The sequence below is a fragment of the Neopsephotus bourkii genome, unplaced genomic scaffold, assembly GCF_033783945.1.
Source record: "Neopsephotus bourkii isolate Nb327-2 ecotype Australia unplaced genomic scaffold, CSIRO-AGI_Nbou_v1 NB_107, whole genome shotgun sequence".
Classification (NCBI taxonomy): Eukaryota; Metazoa; Chordata; class Aves; order Psittaciformes; family Psittacidae; genus Neopsephotus; species Neopsephotus bourkii.
Window position 1 is genome coordinate 12553414 of NW_026900624.1, and position 24375 is coordinate 12577788.

The 24375-nt window shown below is 47.4% G+C and overlaps 1 protein-coding gene across 1 annotated transcript; it reads left to right on the forward strand.

Annotated features, from left to right (window-relative positions):
• Positions 1-2237: 2237 nt before the first annotated feature.
• On the forward strand, positions 2238-22741 carry LOC133216533 (alpha-2-macroglobulin-like protein 1). The gene is made up of 35 exons (XM_061361308.1): positions 2238-2461; positions 3385-3547; positions 3917-3969; positions 4841-4858; positions 5356-5515; positions 5952-6036; positions 6864-6978; positions 7109-7223; positions 7615-7724; positions 8180-8347; positions 8667-8897; positions 9298-9361; positions 10143-10288; positions 10891-11040; positions 11518-11634; positions 12180-12327; positions 12772-12889; positions 14142-14367; positions 14487-14613; positions 14890-15011; positions 15491-15545; positions 16231-16314; positions 16694-16870; positions 17041-17122; positions 17491-17647; positions 17845-17919; positions 18685-18847; positions 19278-19495; positions 19678-19893; positions 20381-20505; positions 20895-20985; positions 21415-21483; positions 21695-21797; positions 21883-21924; positions 22497-22741. The coding sequence occupies exons 1-34, from the start codon at positions 2411-2413 to the stop codon at positions 21921-21923; spliced, it is 4143 nt and encodes a 1380-aa protein (XP_061217292.1). The 5' UTR covers positions 2238-2410; the 3' UTR covers position 21924; positions 22497-22741.
• The last annotated feature ends 1634 nt before the right edge of the window (positions 22742-24375 follow it).

Sequence of the window (24375 nt, forward strand, 5' to 3'; positions counted from 1 at the left end):
CAACTCCTGTCAGTAGTGCCAGCAGCTGCACCTCTGGCTGCAGTTTATCCATTTATGGCCATTGATGAGGTGGCTCGAGCTTGCTGTGGGACAATCTTAGGTTTCAGACAAAAAGGCATGTTTCCCTGCCATTCTTCGCAAGGAGAGGTGTCCAGTCTTCCTTGCCTGGTAGCCTAACAATGATTTGGATCAACTTAGTGCTGGTTTCTGAAATCATTTGGGTTATCTGGCCTCTGGCCAGTTATCTCCATCAGTTAAGCCATGAAACTGCTGGCACTTGAGACAAAGGCAGTGCACCAACAACTCCTGTGCATAATGTATAGCTCCTATGATGCATGCTTGTTCTAGAGTGGCCCAGTGATAGAGGTAAGAGGGGGCTCAGTCTTCTTAGCCCCATCTGGAAAAAGAGTATGGAGAACCTTGGGAACAGAGATTCCAAGTTAGCTGGAAATTTCTGGACATCCTGGGACCTGGATTTGCCAAAGAGATCCCAACTGCCTGCTTTAGTAGCATCGTGTTGGGACCCAGATACGGAAAGCTTAGGCTGCATTATCACTATTAAACAGTGCAGGGAAGTATATCCAGGCACAGAACTGTAGCTGTCTGTATTATTAGGACAGTCCCTGGTACCTTGCAGCCTGGGCCGATCAATGCTGTCTCACACAAGTCTTGGATGTACTTTGAGAATTCATGCAATCTGAGTACCACCCACAAGAGGCAGTTTACATGGTGACCATGCTTTTCAGGAGGCCATGCTGGTTAAACAGCCCAGTTGTCCACCCTTGTGTGCACATCGTCATCAGTGCTAGAAAATGCCCCTCATGTTTTAATTTGTGGGTTTTAACCCAACCCTCAGACTCAAAACCAGAACCAGGGACTGTGTCTTAGACCTTTCACACCCAGACGTGAACAGTAAGGAGCTGGAACCAGTTCCTGAGGCCCCTGCCTTGCAGGTGGTGCCATTGCTGAAGGGTGTTGCAGGGAGCTGGTATGTTGCAGGCATCCGTTGACTAGTATGCATTTCTGTTTCCCTCCCTGTATTTAGGGAAGGAAAATGCAAAGTCACTGGCTCAGTAGTGGTTGCTGGTTGGTGTTAGTGTTGCTGCAGTGCTTCCTTAGGCACAGGCAAGGTTTTGCTCCCATTCTCAAGCCAAACAGCCTAAGGAGATCCACATCCCCGTAATCTGATTCAGAGCTACGGAGCCTCTATCTTGAGTGACAGCACTGCCTGCTGGGTGCTGGGGTGAGTTCTTGCTGCCGCCTGCACAGCAACAATCCATCTCCAGCTGAAACAAAGGGACACAGTGACAAGTGATCAGGACCTGGCCTGGGTCACTGATCTGCAAAGTTCTTGCTGTTTTTTTACCATGAAAAACCTATTTGGTCAGATGTCTCCATGGCAGCCCTGCAGGAGGGGATGTTCTAAACCGGTGGGTGGCAGCCAAAGTGGCTGCTATTGGCTAAGGGGGGACTTGGCACAGCACACCCATCCCTCCTGCTGCCTGCTATAATCTCAGGAGAAGGGAAGAGGTGGAGAGAGGCTGGCTCCTCCCCCATACCATCTCTTCTTTAGGCTGTGCTAGAAAGCAATTGCCCCCCTAAAAGCAGCCTCAGTGATTTCAGAGGAAGAGGGCCACTGGAGCAAGAGCCCCCAGGATGAGGACAGGCGTCCTCCTGAGCCTTCTGTTCCACATTGCAGCTGCTTTTCATGAACTGTGAGTGATACTGATCTTATGTTTTGGTCTCTTTCATGAAAGCATCAGTCTATGTGGATGGACCACATTCCATGCCATCAATTTTCGTGCTTCCTGCTCTATCGGAGAGCGCCCCAAAGGGTAGCTGACTCTTTTTACCTAACCTCCAATGCATTAGGATTGGCTACTGTGAGTTAAATGCAAGCCACCTTTTTGGGGGGCTTCCATGTAAGACCTTAGACCCAGGGATATTTGCTTCTCCAGTTGCCATGCCAGAACAAATCCCTGGTGTCTATACTGCGAGGTTATGAGGCCACTTCTTTCGAAGACTGCCAGGAATGGTTTTGGGGAGTTCAGGAGATAACTGGAATATATAGGGCTGTAGTTAAGATAATCAAGCAGTAACTCTTTCCCAGGTTATGAGTGAAGCCATCATTTTGCTGGGTTCACTGTTCTTCTCAATATTGACTGAAGCCGTGGCACATTGCTGAGTTCTGCAGTAGCGGGACACTGCACAGAAGCTCTTCATGTTTCTGAGCCCTCAACCTGGTGCCACCTTTGATGCCTTCTTTCCCTGCCCCAGACATTACCTGGTGGTGATCCCTGCAGATCTCCGCTACCCATCCACCCAAGTTGCCTGCCTCCATATCACCTGTTATGAAGAAAAGCTTCAAGTGAATCTGGTCCTGGAGCGCTCTGCAGGACATGAGCTCTTAATGCAAGAAACCATCCAGAAGAAGAAGGCTTTTATGTGCACTAAGTTCTGGGTGAGAAAATGCCATCACTGATTTTCCCTTCTGGAACTGTAAATCCCTCACGTTACTCCCTAACAAAGGGTGACATGGACAGGGTCTATTTTGCCTTGGAGTTATTCTGCTAGGAGGGGGAGTGGATGGTGCCTAGGGATGCGAAGCCAAACAGAGGATCTGCTGGTCAGCAGTGAATTTCTCTTCTGAATCAATTGTTAAATTGCAGTTACATGTGCTAGAATTTACTGCACTTCTGGATATATAAAGAGAACTGACCTATTCCCTTCTCTTCTGTCCCAGACTAGATGAAGGAGCTTTAGCTCATCTCTAAAGGACCTGTGCAGCTCCACAGCTAAAGCCTGGGGAAGCAGTGCTTTGCATGACATCCTGCAGTTTCTGTAGGACCTGGAGTCAGGCAGCAATTCAGCTCTTAGGAGCTCCTGAAGAGCAGTTGGATGGAAATTGATGTGCTTGTTATTTTCAAGCAGCAGCTTAGAGCTTATTCATTGTTGGTGAGAATTTAGCAAAGATTTAGCATAAGGCAGATATTCCTGAACAGCATGTCTTCTATTATACACTATCTGAGGCTCTGCTACAGCTTTATTGCTCTCATTTGATTCCCTGCTACTGTCTCCCCCCTTTCTGGCATCTGCCCATCCTCCTGACAGGGTTTGAAGACTCAGAGGTGTAAGGCACCTGGTGGTCACCAGAGGCAAAATTCCTTAACCAGTGGCAAAAAAGGGTCAGGTCCCATGGCATGCTGGGCCTCCTGCTGTCTTGTAGGTCTAAATGAGATCTAGATGTGATTTGGATCCAGATACTGGCAGGAATGTCCTGGGACAGGTGGAGAGGATCTGGTTAGGTTATTCCACTTTACTCCGAGTTTCTGCTCAGGGCTCCCAGATTACCTGGGAGCTGTGTGCTCTCCTCTCTCTGTATAGGTTACACCTCCAGCTGATGGCACAGAGGAGATCGCCACTGTCAAACTGATCATCACGGGCAAAGGGGTCAGTATTGAGGAGAAGAAAAAGGTTCTGATCTCCAAGGCCAGAAGTGGCACCTTCATCCAAACAGACAAGCCCATCTATCAACCAGGGCAGACAGGTGAGAGCTGCAAAAGGGAGCAGCTGTGGGCCCTAGGCTTTTTACTGGTAACACTATATGGGAAGCCTGTGATTGCCTGAAATTCATGGACAGCCCTAGCAGAAGGCTTTGAGACAATTGAAAACATTGCTCAACAGTCTGTCATTGAGTGATGTTTTCAGTGGCTATAACATCCAGCTTCTGGTGACTGTGAAGTTGCAAGAGGCAGTAGGTAATTTCCCTGGTATCTTACATGTGGGTATATCCATGTCAGATGTTACCACAGACATGTATAGCATGGAGACAGGACCTGGGGAAACAGGCAGAGCAGGGGTCTGCATGGGAGGGCTGAGATCTGATAAATACATTCCTCCATTTCTTTGCCTTCAGTGAGATTCCGCATAGTGACTCTGGATGAGGAATTCATGGTGCTCAATGATTCGGTAAGCCAGCCCTGGGCTGCTGTGGGAAAGGCTGCCTTGTTCTGTGTGTGGATCCTACTTCCTTTCTACCCTGCTCATCTGCCATATTTCCAGCTCTTCTACATTTGTCCCTGGTCCAGGCTTGATGAGTGTCCAGAGGAGAATAGTAACCCAAGTAAAAGCTGGTAACTCAGAAAGATGACAGAGCTATACATATCTCTTGCTCATCTTACGCACAAGCATAAGACATTGCGATTCCTGATGTGATGGGGTCATGGGGAGGGAGTAATTTTCAAGTCAAGTTTTCCTGGACATGTGGTGGGGAGGTGGCTCCTATGAATTGGAACACGGAAAATTAGATTAGAAATTAGGAAACACATTTTCATTGTGACAGTGATCAGATTTCAAAAAAGGTGTCCAGAAAAAGCATTTTCATCCATGGAGATGTTCAGAACTCAGCTGCAGGAGGCCATGAGCAATCTGCTCTAAGAAGACATGCTTTTGCAGGCTGTTGGACTAGCTGACCTGCAAAGGTTCCTTCCAAACTAAGTGATCGTATACCTCTGTAACCCCTGTAGGCTGCAGCTGAGCCAAGGTAGGTCTGTTTGGGCAGTGAGTTTTCCCCATGGAAGGCTCTGCCAGGAAGTCATTAGCAAGTGCTGGGTGACCTCCAGATTGGCTTTTCCCTTTCTCCAGACCTTACTGTAATGGATTCACCTGATATTTCTCCTTTCTGGTGATGTTTATTTTGCTTTATATTGTTGTCAGTGCTCTAAATTTCCAAATCACTAGTTGCACGTCCTTCAGAGAGGGATTTGCACCCTAAGTACCTTGTGTGTGTTGCTGGCACGTGTTTCTGTTTTCTAATGGTTTTTGCCTTTCCCCCCTCCAGATTTCGCTGTTTCTCCAGGTGAGTGATGCTGAAATCTAGTGTTACAGTAATGTTGATGGCAACCATTTTATTGAGCTATTCATGTTCAGTTCCTGGTAGATTTTTCAGGCCTCTGAGTAGAATAGTAGAGCTTCAAGATTTCTTAAACTGATGCTCTCCTTACTCTTTTTATTCTTACGCACTTACTTGAAGTTTTATGCTCCCACTTAACTTCAGTAGAAATCTGAGTTGTTCTTGCACGAGTGTAGGCAGATCAACTTAGACCTTTATGGAAAAAGTCGGAACTGTGAAGGATCTTTCCTTGGGATCAGGATTTAGATAAGTGTAGGGAGACTCAGATGCTGGGAGCATTATATTGTCTTCAAAACGTTTTGACTAGCCTATACCAAACCTCGTTCCTTATCTATAGAACCTGGTAGTGTGCAGCACTGAAATCCTGCAGCTCAGTTTCTATGGGGTGTGGATCAGTGCGATGCTGGAACAATTAATTATTTATTCCTTTCTTGTGGGTGTAGGACCCTAAGGACAACCGGATAGAGCAATGGCTGGATGTGGTCCCCCAAGATGGCATTGCAGATCTGTCTTTCCAGCTAAGTGACGAGCCTTTGCTGGGGACGTATGTCATCAATGTAACCAGTGCAAAAGCTTATGGCAGCTTCTCCGTCCAGGAGTATGGTACGGACATGTGGGGGATATGTCTGAGCCTGCAGAGAGGATCCTGTACTCCTGATCCAGGAAGCTGAGTGCTTATTCCGTGATAACCATCCTGAGAGCAAATGAGAAAAGTAATGATAGCTGTCATGGAAAAGAGTCTGAGCAGAGGCTCAGGAGAGTGACCACTCTAGGACCTTGGGTCCGTGACTGGGAGGAGTGTTGTGTATGGCCACAGGCCTTTGACACAGCTGATTCCAGGTCTCTGTGTCAGACAAATTGAGGTCACACAAAGGTACACACAAATCTGCTAAAGAAACAAGGGATATCTTATTTTCCCCTTCCTGTGACCTTCCTCCATTTCCTGGCTCTTACTCCACCATGGTCTTACCTTCATGTTGATTCTCTGCAAAGGTTGTGCCTGGCCAGTGTTTCTTACAGTTCTGTTTTTTCTTTCCAGTGTTACCAAAATTTGAAGTGATCTTTGAGGCACCAAGTCAGATTTATGCACTAGATAAAACCTTCCCACTACGGGTATGTGGCAGGTGAGGACTCTGCTTGGAGGGATGTCCCTGTGTTATTTTCTGGCCTGATGGGCACAAAATGGTTAAGTCACCATTGGGAGATCTGGGTAAATTTACTACACTTCAGTTGCAGGAGGCCAGAATTTTCCATGGCAGCTCTTTGCACTCTGGTGTACACAAAACATCTATAACTTCTGGTACTCTGACGTCCCTTTTCTAAAGGCACTCCACAAGTCTCTATACCAAAAACATGGTGGAGCAACCTACTCTGACAAGCAGCCATCTGTGGGGCAGAACGTGTCAGGTGTTTGGTGTTCATCTCCCTGCAGAAGAAAAGGGAAATGGAGAAAGCTTTTCCAGATTATGCTTTAACAGAAACTAGAGAGAGGCATAAAGGAATTGCCCCAGGTACAGTCCAAGCGCAGCACTAGATGCCTCATGTAAAAGTGCTTTCTTAATGAAAGGCGTTTTATTAACCGCCTGTGTTTCTGCTCATAAGATGATGCATGCCTTCAGCATATCCTGGGCTGATGCTGGTGTGAATTGCAGAGCTCTGTGCTGAGTTAGTAACTAAAACACTCTGGTTTCCCAGAACAGGTTAGTTTGGCACCAGTTGTATCACATAGCCAGTGATCTCCCATCACTGCAGTGCCCTAGCTTGGCCCTGCTTACTGGGGCAGGGCTCCTGTGCCTGCTGTGTGGCTGCCACTCTTGGGCTATATTGTGAATACATCTGTGAATAAGTGGTCTCTGGGCCCCTGTGTCTCCGAGTGAGTGCTCTGCAAAGCAAGCCCTGTGTTCTCTCACTATGTCTGACTGCCTCTTCCTTCCTCTTCTCCTCCAAACAGATACACTTATGGGAAAGCTGTGCATGGGATGGTTCATGTGAACCTTTGTCAGAAGATAGCCCCATTCCTGCCCAGTGCTTCAAAACCAGATCTCTGTCAGGCATTCCACAACCAGGTGAGATGTGTAGCAGGAGCTAAGCAGCTTTCAGACACATTTGTGATCAGGGTAAGGCGAGGCTGCTGGAGGCTTCAGCCGAAATAATAATGACGCTACCCCGTGGCTTTTCCTCTTTCTGTACTTCCAGACAGATGAGACTGGTTGCTTCTTCACACACGTGAGCCTGTCCTCCTTCAGTCGAGACTTCAGGTACTATCAGGACAGCATAGTTGCATATGCCTTGCTGATAGAGGATGGCACAGGTAACTGGAAACTTCTCTGGTGGCTGGGAAGAGGCACGTGAAGATGCACTGATCTTACCAAGAACACTGAGGACTTTCAGGCTAGCAAGGGCTTTGAGCTTTCTGAGTCCACTGGGGCCTGCTGTCTGACCTTACAAATACAGAGCCAGCAGTTCCTGATGGCATAACACACTCACTCTGAGTGCATCTGGTCTCAGGTGGTGAAGCCTGAGGACCTCTTTAAGGGCTAGAAGTAGAAGGAAGACTAAATACCCAGATGTCTGGTATGGAATATGTGTGCGGTTGAACATGTGCATCAGTGTTATCAGTGGGTCACTGCAGGGAAGTTGCTGAGGGTGCTTGGCTTCCTTGCTCCATCCCTTACAGTTTCTGTCTCACTGCTGTCATTCAGAGACGCACGTCAATGCTTCCCACAAGTTACTAATCTCCAAGATTGGCGGGATGGCCTTGTTTGATGATGTGAATTCTTACTACCACGCTGGAGAGATATACAGGGGCAAGGTAATTCCTAGTTACAGTCTTTTGGAGGTGAGAGCATGAGCAATGCCTTCATGGGGACTGTATCTAGTGTCTTTTCTGATCTCACCTCCAGCTGGGAGCTTGGGAGGACATGAATGGTGTGCAGAGATAAAACTCTTGAATTGTCAGCAGTGAGAATAGCACCCAAGATTATCATTTGCCAAATAAGCCTGGAGGAGCAGCAACTATGGGGATCCAAATTTGGGGTGAAAACCCAACATCTGGAATTTCAGCGGCTGGGAGGCCTTCTGCTGTGAAGGGGTAGTGAATGGGGGTGAATGAACATGATACTGCAAATGATAATAGGAGGTGACCAGTTGCGGTGTTTATAATATTGTTAGTGACTGAAAGGGTGACTTTGCTGTGGTTTGAGTAGCGAGACATTCTGTCCGCTGATTGGACTCTTCTGCACTTCCCTTGCTCACCATGGTTCTCAGATTAAAGTCATCAACTACCAAGGCAAGGCACTGAAGAATAAAAGTGTCCTCCTCACAGTAAGCTATGGAGAGCAGCAATTTAAGCAGAAGTACATCACTGGGGACTGTGGCACAGCTTCATTTAGCCTGAATACAACTGTTTGGAACAGCACCTCAGCCTCACTGGAGGTAAGTGTTTGTTGGCAGGGGTGTGAATGTATCTCAGAGCTATTTATTGCCCCACAGACATTTCCCTTGTTCCCTCTTGGGGGGTTTCAGCACTTCAAATCTGAAGCACCTCAGTGCGTTCTGGATTTTGTCTCCTCCTGAGAGCTTATTCTGTTGATCCCACTTGCTTTCCTCATGGACTCTCAACATAGAGACCTGTGCTATGGTGTTGCTTAGACTTGATCTGAGCCTCTTACCAAGTGCCAGAGAGGGTGATTTGCAGCTGATTTGCTTAACTAGAGACATTAACTGTTTGGTTATTGGTATTTTTTCTCACCAGGCAAGTGTCCTGCATCAAGATTTGGATCGAGAGCCTGGGACAGTTGATTTGAGTTACCAGCGAGCCTCTTACTTCATACGTCCATTCTACAGCACCAGCAGGAGTTTCCTCTCTATTGTCCGTGTACCAAAACCAGTGCCTTGTGATAAAATGCAGGCTATCCACGTGGACTTCAGAATTTACCAGGAGGACCTGGAACATGGGCCCAAGCGTGTCGTCTTCTCCTACTTTGTGAGTTTCTGGGGAACTGCTAGTGGGTGATGGTTCAAGGTATAAGATCAGCTTCTTCTACGGATTCAGGCCTGGTATTTGATAGACTTGGCTCAGCCCAGGACAAGCAGCTCATCCAGCCATCATGGGGCTGCATCCTGGTTTCAATCCAGGGCTGTAGTAACAGCAAGAAAGCACCTTTCTTCCAGGCTCTGCACTGGTGCAGGGCAGGTATTTGCCTTACCTGTCCTCCCCCAAGACTCTTGATCCCCTGAGCTCTCCCTGCTACCTGAGAGTGAGTAAAGCTCATATCCCTTCCTCTGCCCCTGTTTAATCTCTATTTTCAGGGCTACCTTAGTCTGCATGGTAATCACAATAACTATGTGACTGGCATTTTCTTCCCTTTCTCTATCTTCCCTAGGTCACAGGGAGAGGAAGGATAGTCCATGCAGGTCAGAAGACTGTTTGGGTTGGACTGCCAAGAAGTAAGTGCACTCCCCTGTTTCATGTCTATGAGCAACCTTGTGCTTCATGTCTGCAAGCACCCTTGTCTGTGTCAGCCCATCTTATCTGGATATGTGGCATAAGCCTCTTGGCAGTTTAGAGTTGGCTCACCGCTTTTCTGTTGCGTCAGAGTACTGTGCTTTCAGGTCTCCTTTATCCTTCTGCTTTGTACCAAGTGAACAATACTCAGCATTTCCCAGCCCATAAGCTCATCCTCCTTTGCCTTAATTCTCAAAATCTCCTTTTGCTTCCCTACAAACGGCATGAAACTATAGCCTTACCCTCTATCAAACCTCTCCTGCTTTAATTTGAGGTTGTCTGCAAGGAATCTGAGTCATTAGGATGCCACGTTTTGACTCACTGTTATCTGCTTCTCTAGTTCTTTTTTTTTTAAAGCCTAAATTATAGGTGCTTTGGGGTATAAGTCACCACTTTATTGGTGATGGGATGACATATGTTTGGTGATGGGAGACCTTGAAAGATATCTGAGCCTCTCACTCTCTGTGGAGCTAAGCTTGAACTCCAAAACTGTTGTTTTGATTATTTCCTTGAGGCAATAATCAGAACCAGGAATAGTCTTTTGCTGGTCTTGAATAACAGATCCAGAGATGTGCTGAATATTTCAGTGGTCTCCAGAAATCATCTTGACCCCGCAAGCCTTGAAGAAAGGAATTAAACAGATAAATGCAAAATAGCAAAACCTGATGAGAGTTCATTTTTACTTATAAATCTACTTTCTCTTCTTCCCTCTCCTCCATCTAGTGCTGAAAGGCTTCTTCTCCATCCCTCTTACCTTCAGCTGGATCTTTGCACCAGCTCCAAGGCTTGTTGTTTATGTTCTCTTCCCTAATGGAAGAATCATTGCTGATTCTGCCATGTTCAGTGTCTCCACGTGTTTCAGAAATAAGGTAGGATTTGTGTCCATGGCTAAATGTGTGAGAGTGAATGTGTCTGCTGCAAAGAAAGAAAAAACTGAGGGACACGTGGTATGTGTAGGTGTGTGTGGCTGATACTACATGTGATACTGTCACATGAATTGCAGTGCATGAGTGGTGAAGTGTAATGTAACGTATGGAGCAAGTATGTGTTGTGCACAAGTATGTGAAGAGCACTTGGGAAACTGAGACCAACCTCATAAAGAACCCGGAGGTAAGGACTAAGCTTATTTTAGATCTGGGCTTCAAAAGGAGGAGAAAAACAGCTGTGTAAGGTACTTGATCATGGCTGGCTAGTTTTCTGGGTAGAGAATGCTGTGTGAGAATGTGTGAGTGCTGGCACAGGAATATCCCCAGTACATTGATGGGTCCCCCTCTGCCATCCATCCTATTAGAACCTCAATGTGATGACATTTTAAATACCTTCTGGGGGTCCTTGAGAGATGTCTTGGGTATCCATCCAAGTAAAGTCCTTGGAAACTCTCATCATGTAGATGTCTTCCCTGCTCAGGAATTGGTAACGTGGCCAGCAGCAGAAATGTCACTCGGGTTTTGCCTGCTTTCTTCCCATCCAGGTGGAGCTGGCCTTCTCAACACCGGAGACTCTTCCTGATTCAGAGGTTGGTCTCCACCTGCAGGCATCTCCTGGGTCCACATGTGCCATCTGGGCTGTGGATCAGAGTGTCCTTGGGCTGAAGACAGGAAAAGAGCTCAGTCGCTCTTTGGTGAGTGAGCCTGCTCCTAATTCTTCCCTTCCCTTGTACTGACATGAAGGAGGGAAAGAGGGAGGAAAGGAGACTGACAGGTCACTGCATCTGGGCAGAGCTTACCTCCCACTCTGGGCAGAGCTTACCTCCCACTCTGGGCAGAGCTTACCTGCCCATTCTGGGCAGTGCTTTGAGCATTTGGGATCATCAGATCTCTCAGTATGGCACAGATAAGGGTTAGTGGGCAAGTGTTAAGAAAAGTTGACCCCATCACTTGGTGCACCAGTGGTAAATCAGCGTCTGTTGTTCTGCCTCATGTTCAGTTCAGCGGGTTGTCTTGGCTCTGTCAGAAGAGTGACAGTGAGCCTGAGCTTTCTGGCAAGTGTTCATGCACAGTAGCCAGGAGCAATTCAAACAGGCCTTGGAAGTATGACAGGAAGGGAATGCCAGATTTTATCTGTGCTGATTTTTCCCCCCTTTTCCTTGCTTTCTCAGATCTATAGGCTGTTCCCATCTGATTATAACTCCAGGTATCCTCGCCAAGTGTCTGAAGATGATCAGTCATGCAGGTTCCCAAATTCTGATGAGCATGATGTGTTTACAGCATTCAGGGTAAAAATGGTTGATTTGGTGGGCTGGGATAATTCATGAACTGAGGGAAATGTGCCCCCTGAATTTACCAATATTCTAGGGATGCTGTTGCAGACAGCACAGGGAACACGTCCAGTTTAGGCCCTCGTAACTCACTTGTTATTTGAACAAGTGACTTGAAATGTTGACTGAGAAGAAATTGTGTGGTTACTGCACTTCCGTTGTGTGATTCAGGATGCCAAGGTATTGGTTACTTTAACTGGATTTCACACAGTTTGTCTGATCTCCATAGCATGAGCAATTGCGCTCTGCAGGGTAAGAAGGCATAATAGCTAAATAAACATGTTTGAATAAGAATAACTTTGGCTGACTCAGGCCAGATGAATTATCTCTGAAGACCTCATTTCCCATTGCTGAGGATTTCAGTAATTCCTTCTTAAAATGAAGCAAGAGAATACTTTCCCAAGCCAGAAGACAGCCAAGACCCCTATACAGAAAAAAGGCACAGAGTGGAGGGCAGAGAGGAAAGTACAAGCTTCTGGCACATCAGTTCTTTTTTCCTACAGGAAATGGGGTTGAAGATTATATCCAACACCAATATCAGGAAACCCAGAGTGTGTCCAACCACTCCATCAACAACTATGCTGCAGGAAAAAAGAATGTTTACTTCCAGGCCCATGCTGATGTTTGGTCAGACCCATAAAGCACATAACAGTAAGCATTTGCCAACTGTTCCTTCTTACAGGGGATGCTTAGTCTTTCAGGTGAAAGCAGTCCTGGGTTTGAGCTATAAGTCAGAACTTGCTGTAATTGCAAATGGAGGAGAAAGAGCATTCCCTGGCCCTGAACCTGTTGTGCTAGTGTGAGGCTGCCTGGGGCTCACAGCTTCTGGCTTTGAAACGTTAGTGGGCTGTTTGGATCCTAGGTCTTATTGCTGAGGTGAAGGAATGGTTGCCTTTCCCATGGTGCCTACAAGTACAAGTAAGGCCCAAGCACATCTGTCATGTGAAATGGAGCAAGAGATTTTAAAATCTGGGGTAGAACCTTCTGTTCCAGTACTGTGCCTCTTGAGCTGCTTGCATTAACTGCAGCCTGAGCTGCTCTGCTCTAAACCAGGGCCTGAAGACCCTGTGGTGACTGGATCTTGGTTATTTCCAGCAGAGCATCTGACAACATCTACCTATCAGCCCAATATGTTTTCACCTGTTTCTTCAGCTGAAGAGAAAGTAGACAAGCATCTCCTCAAAACCTGGATGTGGGATTTGTATTTTCTGGGGTGAGTAAGCTCAGCTGTGGAGATCTAGTTGGGGTAGCTTAGTGTGACTGGGAATGGCAGCAGTTTAGATCAAAAGCTGCTGAGGAAGATTCCTAGGGGTTCATATCTATCAGGCCATTTTTCATAGGAGCCTATATCATGTATGTTTTCTTTCACGAGATGATCATACAGAAGTATTGCCCATCCATGGGAGGTGGCTGACATAGGAAGATAGGAAAGCAGCTGTGGTGCAGCAAAACAGCTTTATTTACTACCTACACTCTACTTGTTGTATCTCTCTAGGCTGAATTTTCCAACTTGTGCTCGCAGGATGTATTCTGGGATGCAGGGGAAGCTGATTTCCAAGGAAGTCCTTCACAGGACAGGGAGTAGTGTCCTGTGGGGCTCAGTGAGAGCACAAGGTCTGCTGAGGGAGCTTTTGGAGACTTTTCATCTCCAACTTCAGGAAATGCTTGTCTGGTGTATGGAGACTGGAGTGTACTCAGGCCAGATGCCCCCACATCTGCCCTCTCCCATCCCCACTGTCCTTCTAGGTACATCCATCTCTTCTCTCCCTAGCAGCAGATATCTGCTGTGTGGTTTGTCCACTAGCCTAATCTGAGTCACCAAAGGTCATATTGTGTGTGTTGCCTTCTTGTATGTGCCTGGCAAAAGTGAAAGTCTTCAGTTACTGAAGTCAAACAATGTCATTTGCTTTAGCTAGGGCTGTTTAGATGTCTGCTGTGATAGCAGCCACAGAGCAGTCTGCAGCTCTCAGAAGCTGTGATGTGGGCACAAGGCAAGCCTTTGCCCTGTCTTCGTGTTGGACTTAAAGCTGTCAGTCTTTCACAGGAAGGTGAACGACTGGGTCTGTCTCTTCTGCTGAGTTCTGTTGATGTTGAGCCAGTCCTGTTGCTTTTCTTGTGTGTGGTTCTCCATCCCTAGGCCAAGAAGAATAAAACTGCTGACATCTGTAAACCATTTTTAGATGTGCAAACGGCAAGTGCTGTCCGAGCAAAGCACTGAGTGTGATTGGTGGCATCTTGCAGCCACATAACCTATTGTCAAAAATGTTCTGTTGATACAAACATCTGAGACAGTGGTTCCATTCTTCTCTGAGGACCTACAGGGGTTACAAGTTCAGCAGAGATTGGGGGTTAGACTGAGGTTAGGGAATGGGGTGCACTGGCAGAAGGGTGCAGACCAGGCCACCTGGTGCTGTGTACATCAAGATTCAGTTATATGCTTCTGTTGCATTTCTGTTGCATTTCAGTCCCAATGGGAACAAGAGTGTCACTGTCACTGTGCCTGATGCTGTCACAGAATGGAAAGCAGGGATGTTCTGCACAGGACCTAATGGCTTTGGACTTGCTCCAGCCACCAGTCTGCTTGTTTTCAAGCCTTTCCTTGTGGATCTCGCACTGCCATCTTCGGTGATCCAGGGTGAGACCTTCGTCTTGAAGGCCACAGTCTTCAACTACCTGCAGCAATGCATGAAGGTAGGTGAGCCTTGATAGCCTCTGCAAGAAAAGCAGGGTATGGGTGGGTAGGAGATGGCTGAAATCTATGGCTTGTGATATTTGTCTTGGTACTACTGCCATCCCTTCTGCCCCTTCAGATTCAAGTGACCCTGAAGGAGTTTGCACACCTCCAGATAGAGTCATGCAAAGGCTGTGTCTACAGCAGCTGCTTATGTGCTGGTGAAGCTAAGAGCTTTCAGTGGAGTGTCACAGCTGAGCAATTAGGTGAGAAGAACAGCAAGGTGGGGTGGTGGAACTGGGAAGAGATGGGACCAAAGTAGGGAAGTTTTGTAAGAACTGAGATTGAGTGAGGAGTTATTTGCCCCGTTAACCAGAGTACTCATTTGCAGTCATCCTAAAGTCATCATTACTCACAAGTCTGTGCTAGGAGGTACAGAACCATACAGGGCTCTGATTAGTTTTTCATTGTAAACAAGTGATTTCTGTTATGTTAATGGGAAGTGCTTTCTCAAAAAATAACACCTAATTGTTATTTTTCAGGGCTAATGAACATCACTCTCAGCACAGAGGCTGTGGCCACCAAAAAACTCTGTGGTGAAGAGATACCATTTGTCCCAGACCAAGGACAGAAAGACACAATCACCAAACTCCTTCTAGTCCGGGTCAGACAAGCTGTTCTGTTACCTAGACCTAAAAGTGGGCTTTGTGCAATTCCCAGATTTTGTGTGGGTTAATTCTGGGAGTCACCCCTTGCTATTCAAGGTGTGTAATTAGAATCTCAGGGCCTGAGCTGGGACCTAAGATGAGAGTTGATGAATGTGGGAAGTAAAGATGTATCCTCCACTTCATACCATGGAAAACTTCAAATATGTTCACTCTTATGTCCTCACTCCTGAGTTCTCTGCTGATTCTTACAACATCAGTTTCACAGACATTAGAAGTTATAATGTTCTGAAAACACATGCTGTTTTCTTACCCGAAAACTACTGATGATAATTTACATTTTTATATGATAGTGATGTTACTCCATCTGACTCTCCAGCCTGAAACAGGATTCTGTCCATATCTCTTTCTAATCCACCTGTAATTCTGTTTCCCTCCTGTATGCTCATTATAATGCAACATCTGTGTGCTCCAACAGCCAGAGGGAGTGTTGGTAGAAAAGGCTCACAGCTCCATCCTGTGTCCTGAAAAAGGTAGAGAGATTTTTCTCTTCTTTCACCCTGCTCATCCCCTGCTTTCTGCCTCACCATTTCCTGGGTCTTTCTACTTGTTGGAATGGTTTCTCTTGTCATCATGACCAAGCTACAGAAGCATACTCTAATTGCCATCTAGAGCTTCCCCTGAATAAGGATGTGGAGAAGTCCCATCTTTCAGCATCAACATCCCTGACAGTAAAGTGACAGGCTTGAGGCCTTTTTCACCTGTAGTAATAAAATGAGACTACTGGAGATGGCAAGGTTGGAGGAGATGACTTAGGATTGTTGTTCCTGTCTTGAATTTTATGGTGTATGATGGGGCCATTAGCAGATTTTGAGAGCACAAGGCACATGGAGAAGACGTGCCTGCAACTGAAACCTGAACTGAGGTGGAGTACCTTCTATAGAGAAAAGCAGGTGGCTTTGACCACAGAGGGTTTCCAAGAGAAAATCCTCTCAGCCTCTGTAGCAGGAAGGCTGTTAGGACAGTGCAGGCATCACGAGGTGGATGAAGTTGGGAGTGGAATGGGACAGGGTTTTTGAGGTGATCTATAACACCTGTGATGGGAAATGGGGTGTTAGCACAGGACAGTCTTGAACAGTTCCTGGGGATTTTGAAGGCTGTTTTCATCAGAACGCTTTTTTTTTGTCTTCCCCACACACCTTACTCCATCGGTGTCAGGGAATCCAGCACAGGAGTCTGTGTCCTTGGTGTTGCCTCTAGATGTGATAGAAGGTTCAGTCAGAGCCACCATCTTGGTTACAGGTAAGGAGTTCTCCTAATATTGCAGGTTTCTGAGTTTAGCTGTAGGAAAGTCCAAACCCAGAAAACCCCCGTACACTTTCTAAGGTTTCCAAGGCTTCAGTGCCTTGTTCTCCCTGTGTGTGCAGCTGTGTTCCCTAATTCCTGGTAGCCTAAAACATTCAGCAAGGGAGAGAGTGTTCTGTTTATGGATTGGCAATGTGTAGAATCCATATGGGGGGCACAGTGTAACCGATAAAGTGGGTGGACAGAGGTGTCCCCACAGTGCTCTGCTGGGGCTGTTATGCTGGGTGCACTGCTGGGAATGGGCCTCAGGTATGAGGAGGTGAATCCTCAAGGCTCCTGCCCACGAGGAGGTCAGGGTGCCTATGCTCTGTTCCAGGTGACCTCATGGGGATGGCTCTGCAGAACATGGACCACCTGGTGCAGTTGCCCCACGGCTGTGGGGAGCAGAACATGGTGCTGTTTGCTCCCATTGTCTACGTGCTGCAGTACCTGGAGAAGACGAGGCAGCTGACCCTTGAGATCAAGGAGAGGGCGACAGGATTCCTGCGCAATGGCAAGTACAGCAGACCCACCTTGCTCCTCTGCCTTCACCAGCGTCCAATCTACCGGTAGTCCTGGGTGCCTACTCCCCTTCCACTCAGAGTACTCAACCATCCCATTCCCTTCATAGTAATTTCATTCCAAATACCATTCTGAGCACTCATGTCCTATCTTGCTTCCCAGGGTACCAGATACAGCTGCAGTATCAGCACCCTGATGGTTCCTACAGTGAATTTGGTACCAAGGATGAGTACGGTAATACTTGGTAAGCCCAGGTCTCTTTCCCTGCTGTCTATCTGCTGTCTGACAGCCTGGAGATGGGCAGTTGTCTGCTTCCAGCGTTGAATCCATTCCATCCTGTTGAAGCCAAAGTGTTCCAGACATTTTGTGGGCTAGGAGCTCCCCAGGGGTATGCAACTCTCCTGAGGATGAACTGTCCTTGGAGCAGCAAATTAGGAATAGCACAATAGATGAGGAGAGACCCACCAGATTAAAGCTCCCACTTTTTTTCTTTTTCTTCAGCTTCTGCTTCGATTCTTTCTTTGCACTCATCCTTCCCTCTCTTTCATTCACTCCATCTCTTTCTGCTTCTCTCTTCCCTTATGCCTTCTTCTGTGTTCTCTCCCCAACCAGGCTGACTGCGTTTGTGGTTAAATGCTTTGTCCAAGCCAAGCCATACATTTTCCTGGACAGCAGGACCATCCAAGCTGCTCTTACCTGGCTGGAGTTTCACCAGCTTCCCAATGGTTGCTTCAGAAATGTGGGCCAGCTTTTCCACACAGCCATGAAGGTAGGAGCCAGAGCACCTCGAAGGACAACTCAAAACAGCTCTTGCCAAGTGTACTGATAATTATTTAGTTCACTTTCCTGTGTTGTTCTGCTTTCTTGTGTGGGAGCAAGACAGGGATAGGTGGGATCTTTGCTGAAAAGTCTCAGGTCTTTGGGTATTAACTTTTCCAGCTTTTTGGATGTTTATGCTTTTTGTAGGGAGGTGTGGATGGGGAAGTACCCTTGGCTGCTTACATCACGGCTGCATACTTGGAGGCAGGAGAGACACTGGAGGTAAATATTGGGATTCTTTGGTATGCTTTTGCCTTAAGGTTTGAATCCTGAAGAGCTGAGTGGTGTCACTGGGGCAGGCCTTCTTGGAGAGGCTTGTGGACAAAGTGATAACAGAAAAGTAGGACTTACTGAAATGATGGAAGTTTAGCTTATAGTACTTCTATGCAACCAGAAAGCAGCAGTTGGACCCTGGGGCCTTTTGGGACGGCAACCACTGCAAGCCTTTGGCTCATGTTTGGAATAACATAGCTAAATGCTGGAATACAATGCTGCTGAGACCAGTGGATTTGCTGCTTCTTATCGAGAGCAGTACTGGTGTTCTGGGGGGAACTGGAAATCCCAGTGATGCTGTAAGGCCCTGTGGAGGTGAACTGAACACAGTAATCTTGGTCAGTGTGTTGCGTGTAAGCACTTGCAATGGTGAGCTTTTGCTGTTGTGTTTGGACTTGGAAAGTAAGATGTGGTGGTGTTATTCCAGCAGAAATAGTATTCATTTCATTGAGAGAGCACTGCTAAAGCCCATAACCACCTCAGGGAGGGGGTCTGTCAAGCATGTCACACCAGGGACTGGAGAACAGTCCTTACTGGTGCTGCACTGATACAAAGAGAAGAGGGCAGGCTCAAGCACAGGGATGGATACCTGGGTGAATGATTGGGGTACTTTCTGTGTCTGCATATGCTAGTGCATCCTTCTGCTTGTGTCTCAGTGTTTGCTGCCTCACACATGTTTGATGTGACTAACACCCATCTAACTCTTTCCTGTAGAGTACAGTGGTGCGCAAGGCTCTTGGCTGCATTACTCCTTCCCTACCCAAAGCTGCCAGCACTTACACTCAGGCCCTGCTGGCCTACACCTTTGCCCTGGCTAAGGACTCTCAACGCGCGCAAGAGCTACTTGATACGCTTGATCAGAAGGCAATCAGAGCAGGTATGGGAACCTCAGTGCCAGGTGGACATCAGAGAAAGGACGAGTGACCTTTCTGAGCCCTTGGTTACATGCAACCTGGAAGGACCTTGTAGGTCTTGCCTTGTAGGTGCTTCAGGACTAGCGAGTGGGTAGCTAGCTAGTATCAAGTAGCTAGTGGACTGGCAAACAGGGCAATGGAGAGCTCAGATGTGTGGGAGGTAAAGTGTATGCAGATTATTGGCATATTAGTTTTTGCATATCACCTTGGTATGTAATATGGAGTACTGGATATTGCAAAATCCATGGGATTGCAAATTGACCCAGTGACATGATGACCCAGCCAAGAGGGTTTTACTTGATTGTCTTTGCAGACACAAGCCACTGTGCCTCAGAAGCCTCAGGATTTCTTTCCTGACATCCCTCAATGTCATCTGTTGCTTTCCTTTCCCAGACGGGCAGATTCACTGGAGTCAGACCTTGTCCAAGCCCAGACCCAGCACCAGCCTTTGGTCACAGCCACTGTCCGTGGATGTGGAGTTGACAGCCTATGTCCTTCTGGCCCTGCTCTCCAAACCAAATGTCACAGGGTCAGATCTCATCACAGCCTCTGGCATAGTGGCCTGGCTCACCAGGCAGCAGAATGCCTATGGAGGCTTTGCCTCAACACAGGTAATTTGTGGCCTGGGAAGGGGATGTTGCTTGAGAAAGAATCTCTGTACAGTGTATGCACAATATTTGCAAGTGCAAATGCTTTGAGGAGAGGAGCTCTTGTATATGGAGGTCCTCAGGACAGTGAGATCAAGTCTCTTTGGGTCTCAGAGCTGCAAATGTAATTGTTCCTTCATTTTCAGGACACAATAGTCGCCCTGCAGGCCTTGGCTAAGTATGCAGCCCTGACGTACAGCACGCAAGGGGCTGCGGAGGTGAGGGTGAGGTCCCAGAGAGGCTTTGGGAGGAAGTTCCAGGTCTCCTACGAGAACCGACTGTTGGTGCAGGAGGCAGCACTGACAGAAGTCCCGGGCAAGTTCTCAGTGCAGGCCCAAGGCAGCTGTTGTGTCTTTACCCAGGTAGGTTCCCACAGACCCTGTTGAAACAAACCTCTGCTCACCACCTTATCAAAGCCAAAACTGTCCATTGCAGCTCTGTGCAAGGAAACATTAACTGTGCCTTAATCTCACCCTGTTGCCAGTGCAACAAACGTGTCTGCTGGAGGACTGTGTCCTGTGAGGACAGTGATGCTTCCATGGCTCTCAAGTATTGGAGGGTGCAAGTGCTCTGTTAGTGGTCCTGCTAATGTGTGCCTGACTTGCACAGTCTCAAGGGGAAGTGTGAGGAGAAGGGAGCCCGTAGATGGATGGGTCATGGAAAGTTTCCAATCTGAGTGGCCTTTATTTTGGGTACTGGGATGAGTGTGTTCATTGTGAGTGGTTTATCCAGTCACTGCCTGGAGCCTGTATCTTGAGGATTAAAGTAGTCAGTAAAAAAAAAAAGTATGATAGATGATATTGAACTAACTATCCATGTCTTGTTCTGTCTTTTTGTGTCTCCCTGCAGATGGTGCTGAGGTACAACACGCTGTCCCCACAGGTCTCCACATCCTTTGCCTTGCGAGTGAAAGCTGAACCAGACAATTGCACTGAGGATGATCTACACTCTGTTACTGTCTATGTCAATGTCAGGTGACTTCTAAAGACAACACTCCAGTTGGGGAGAAAAGCCATGCATGGCTGGAGAACTGAGGGGTGCTTCTTGACTGCAGTGGGGACACCAGGCAGTTTCAGCAGACGGTCCAGATGGAACATAAGGAAGGAAAGATACAAGTGTCTCTGGGGATAGGGAACTGTTTCTGAGGGCTTTGGTTCTTGCTAGGGAGAAGAGTGCAAGTTGTCACCTCAAATCGGGGATGCTCAGAGCAGTGCAGACATCATCTGCCTGTTGTGAGAGGGAGGAGTGACTGCCTTGGCCCTGGTCCTGGCTGGACTCCTGGCTCAGGGTCCTGCATGCAGGGTATGGTGGTGAAGGGAAGGGGAAGCTGGGAGTGACTCTCTTTTTTGATCTTCTCCCCCAGGTACACTGGGAAGAGATCCATTTCCAACATGGTGATTGTGGAGGTGTCCCTACTGTCTGGATTCATCCTGGCTCCAGGGTCTGGGATGTCTGTAAGAAGCCTGGAATTGGGATGGTGATGGGGTATCAACAGGACCATATGCCCAGGGAGGGGGGGAGGTTGCATAGGAAGGTGTAGCCTGTCTCTCAGGTGAGCAATCTCGTCATCCCTTGCCCTCTGCCTCACAACAAATATGAACATTGTGTCAGCTCTCTGTGCTTTGAGGATAGTGATCCTTCTGGCCCAATTTGCTCGGCATATCCTTGAGAGAACCTAGTAGCCTAGGTTCCCTTCCTTGGGTTTTGTGGGAGCTGATTGGCCATGCAGGGAGATCAGCCTGAAGGGGCAAGAGTCCAAACTAAATTTGGAAGCGAGTGAATGAGAATCTGCCCACTCAAGCTTACCTAAACCTTGTTGGGATGTCTCACACTTGCTTTTCAAAAGACTCAACTAAACTGCTTCCTCTGCTCTCCTGTCCTAGCTGCAGCACTGGCACTCTGTGAGAAGAACTGAGCAAACACAAGGAGGTGTTGCCATCTACTTGGACAAGGTATGTGTCTGCTACTAGAGAAGCTGCAGGAGTGGGGGCAGTTGTAGAGCTGTGTGGGGAATCCAGGACTGGACTAGCAGAGCAGGACTTACAAGAGTCATTTTGACTCTACAGAGTAGGATCAAACTGATGCCTGTCGGCAGGATCAAATTTGGGTGAGGAATAAAAAGAACAGCTCATAACTGAACTTTCCTTTGCTCTTCTTCTCCAGCTGAGCCACAAGTCTGAGACCTATGTTCTGCATCTGGAGCGGGAGATTGGAGTGATCAACTTGAAGCCAGGCTATGTCAGGGTCTATGACTACTACCATCCAGGTCAGTGTGGAATGATGGGCTTCCAGGACTGTCTGGGTGTTTGCACTTGACTGTGTAAGGATAACTTAGATCTATCTTGTTGCAGAGGATCAGGCCCTGGCTGATTATAATATCTCCTGCCTCTGAGGTAGGTGTGAGTCCCTTCCTCAGCCCCCACACAGAGCTATCAGCCTTATGATGTTTATTCTGCAACCCAGCCTCCTCTCTCTGTCCCGCAGGGGCCCTGCGTGTCTCTGATTCAGCATGTTCCCTTCATCTAGGACTATATCTAGGGCCTCCAGGGACTTTAGTCTCTGCCCTTGCTTTTGTGGACTTTGTAGTGTATTTTCTGCTGGGTTGCCCTGTAGACAGGACAGGATATGATTAACATGTGTCCATGCTGTGAAGGATCAGTAGTGTGCGTTTTCTGGGACTCTCATAGATGGTTTGCACCATTCCAGAACAACTTTCAAGCAGAATTCGTGGTACCAGTTTCAGCTTACCCTGTCTGGGTATGCAGAGTCCCTCTTTCTGGGGAGATAAAACAAGGACACTAGATCAAACCAGAGAAACCCTTTCCCTTAGAGACTGCCCGGGCTCCCTAGCTATTAGCATCCCTGAGTTAATAATTTGGGTCGTATTATTTGCTCTCTGGGTTACTCCCTCTTCTGCTTTCTTTTCTCCAAAGGCTTGTTCTGCTCCCTTACTGTCCAATTTCAGCCCACAGGGGTCCTACTAGTGCAAGATGCGAGATGGAAAATCACATTTCAGTGGGCTTGGGACATTGGTGCTGGGACAGATCTCAAACTGGATTTCAGGACTAACTTCAGCCAAGCCATGCTGCTCATCCTGACAGCCATTTTCTGGAGAATTCTTTGGGGTGTCTGATTAATTCTGATTGCTTTAATTGAGGGGTTTTCTTGCTTGTAAAGATATAAAATAAAATATAAAGCACAAATCTGGCTGCTGTGTATCTGGATTCTTGTGACAGAGGATTACCTTGTAGGAGAGAGCAGAATTGAACTCTTACAGAGATAGTGTATCCGAACCATGTACCTGGCATTTATTTCTTCCAGCGCTGGGTTTCCCTCCAGAGCATTGTTGCAGCCATCAGTATGGGATAAGGACTCCTAGCCATGCATGGAGACTGATCCCACTGATCATCCTCTATTGCACACAAATGCATCTGAGCAATAAGGTCTTGACTGATTCTGCACTTTACATGGTTGTAAAGTAAATCTACTGCTGTATATCTCACAGATTAGCTTCTGGCCTAGAATAGGAAGAGGGAGGGGAGTAATTTTAGTTTTTGCTCCTCCTGTGAAGCTGGATGTTGCACAGGACAATTCAAGCATCAGTTGTCAGGCAAGTGCCTGGGAGTTGATCCCTCCCCCCCAGTGAGCTATTGTAGAGTGAACAGGGTCTTTGTTACATGACAAAGAGATGCAAAGGCAATTCACCAACAAAACATGTGTGAAAGTGCAACGTTTATCATTCCTTCAAACTCCATGATTTAAGGAACTCCAGCTCATGATCTGGGATCTTCAAACTTGGCAGCACTTGTACAGACCAGTAGGTCTCCACAGACCCTCGCTAGGGCTGCTGTGAGAGTGCGATGGCTAAGCGCAAAGTCAGGCTTAGGAGTGAGAGGTCTGGGAGGGAGGCGTGGGGTGCGGGGGAGGTCTGTATTTGTCCACAGCCTTGAAAGTTCTCCAGACCAGACCCTGCAGCAAGGCTGGGATTTGTGGTCGGTTTAAGGGAGGGATTTGGAAAGTGTGCTTATATTTCAGTTTTAGAGTTCCAGGGTAGCCCCCTGTGAGGCACAGACACAAGCACTGCAAGTTCTTCTGGTTAAGAGTGACCACCCCCCATAATCCACAATCTCCTCCAGCTAGGCAGGATGCTCACAGCCTGCTCTATGCTTCATGTGCAGGTAGCAGGACCAGGATGAGTGCACGAATTCAGCACAGCTGTTAAGTGTTACCTGTGCCTTCTGCAGTGACAGAAGTGGCTGTGCTGAGGTTGGCTTCATCCCAGGAGTCACTTTCTCCCTCCTTCTGCACCTTTGTTTAAACAGGTGCTTTTTCCTTCTCTTTATTCAGTTTCCTCAGCAGTGGTCCATGAGCAATGCAGAGCCCAACTCTGCAGAGCAGGGTTTGTGCCAGAATGCTTCATTTTTGTGTAAAAAACTCTTTGCAGATACTGCAGCTTTTCTTGCTCATGTCTCCTTCCTCCTTGCCTTTACCTCTGGCAATGTCTGCCCTTGCTGATATCAAAAAGCAGAACTGGAGCTAGTCAGGCGTGCTCCTGGTATTGGTACTTATTGGACCATTGGCTAGAGCTTGGACTCTTGCAGAGAGGGAGGAACCCCACTTATCACAGCCAAATCCACAGTATTCCTATTGTAGCAAAACACAGACAATAGGTATGATAGAAGTCCCTGGAACAGAGGTTTATTGGGAAAACAACTGCTGCAGTGGTCATACACACACACGTCCTCTGCCTACTCCTACTGACCCCATGCCCATTGAGGGCAAGCTTGTTCACACACAAACCCTGCCCTACTTATATGTGTATGTGTAAAAACTGCACATACTTG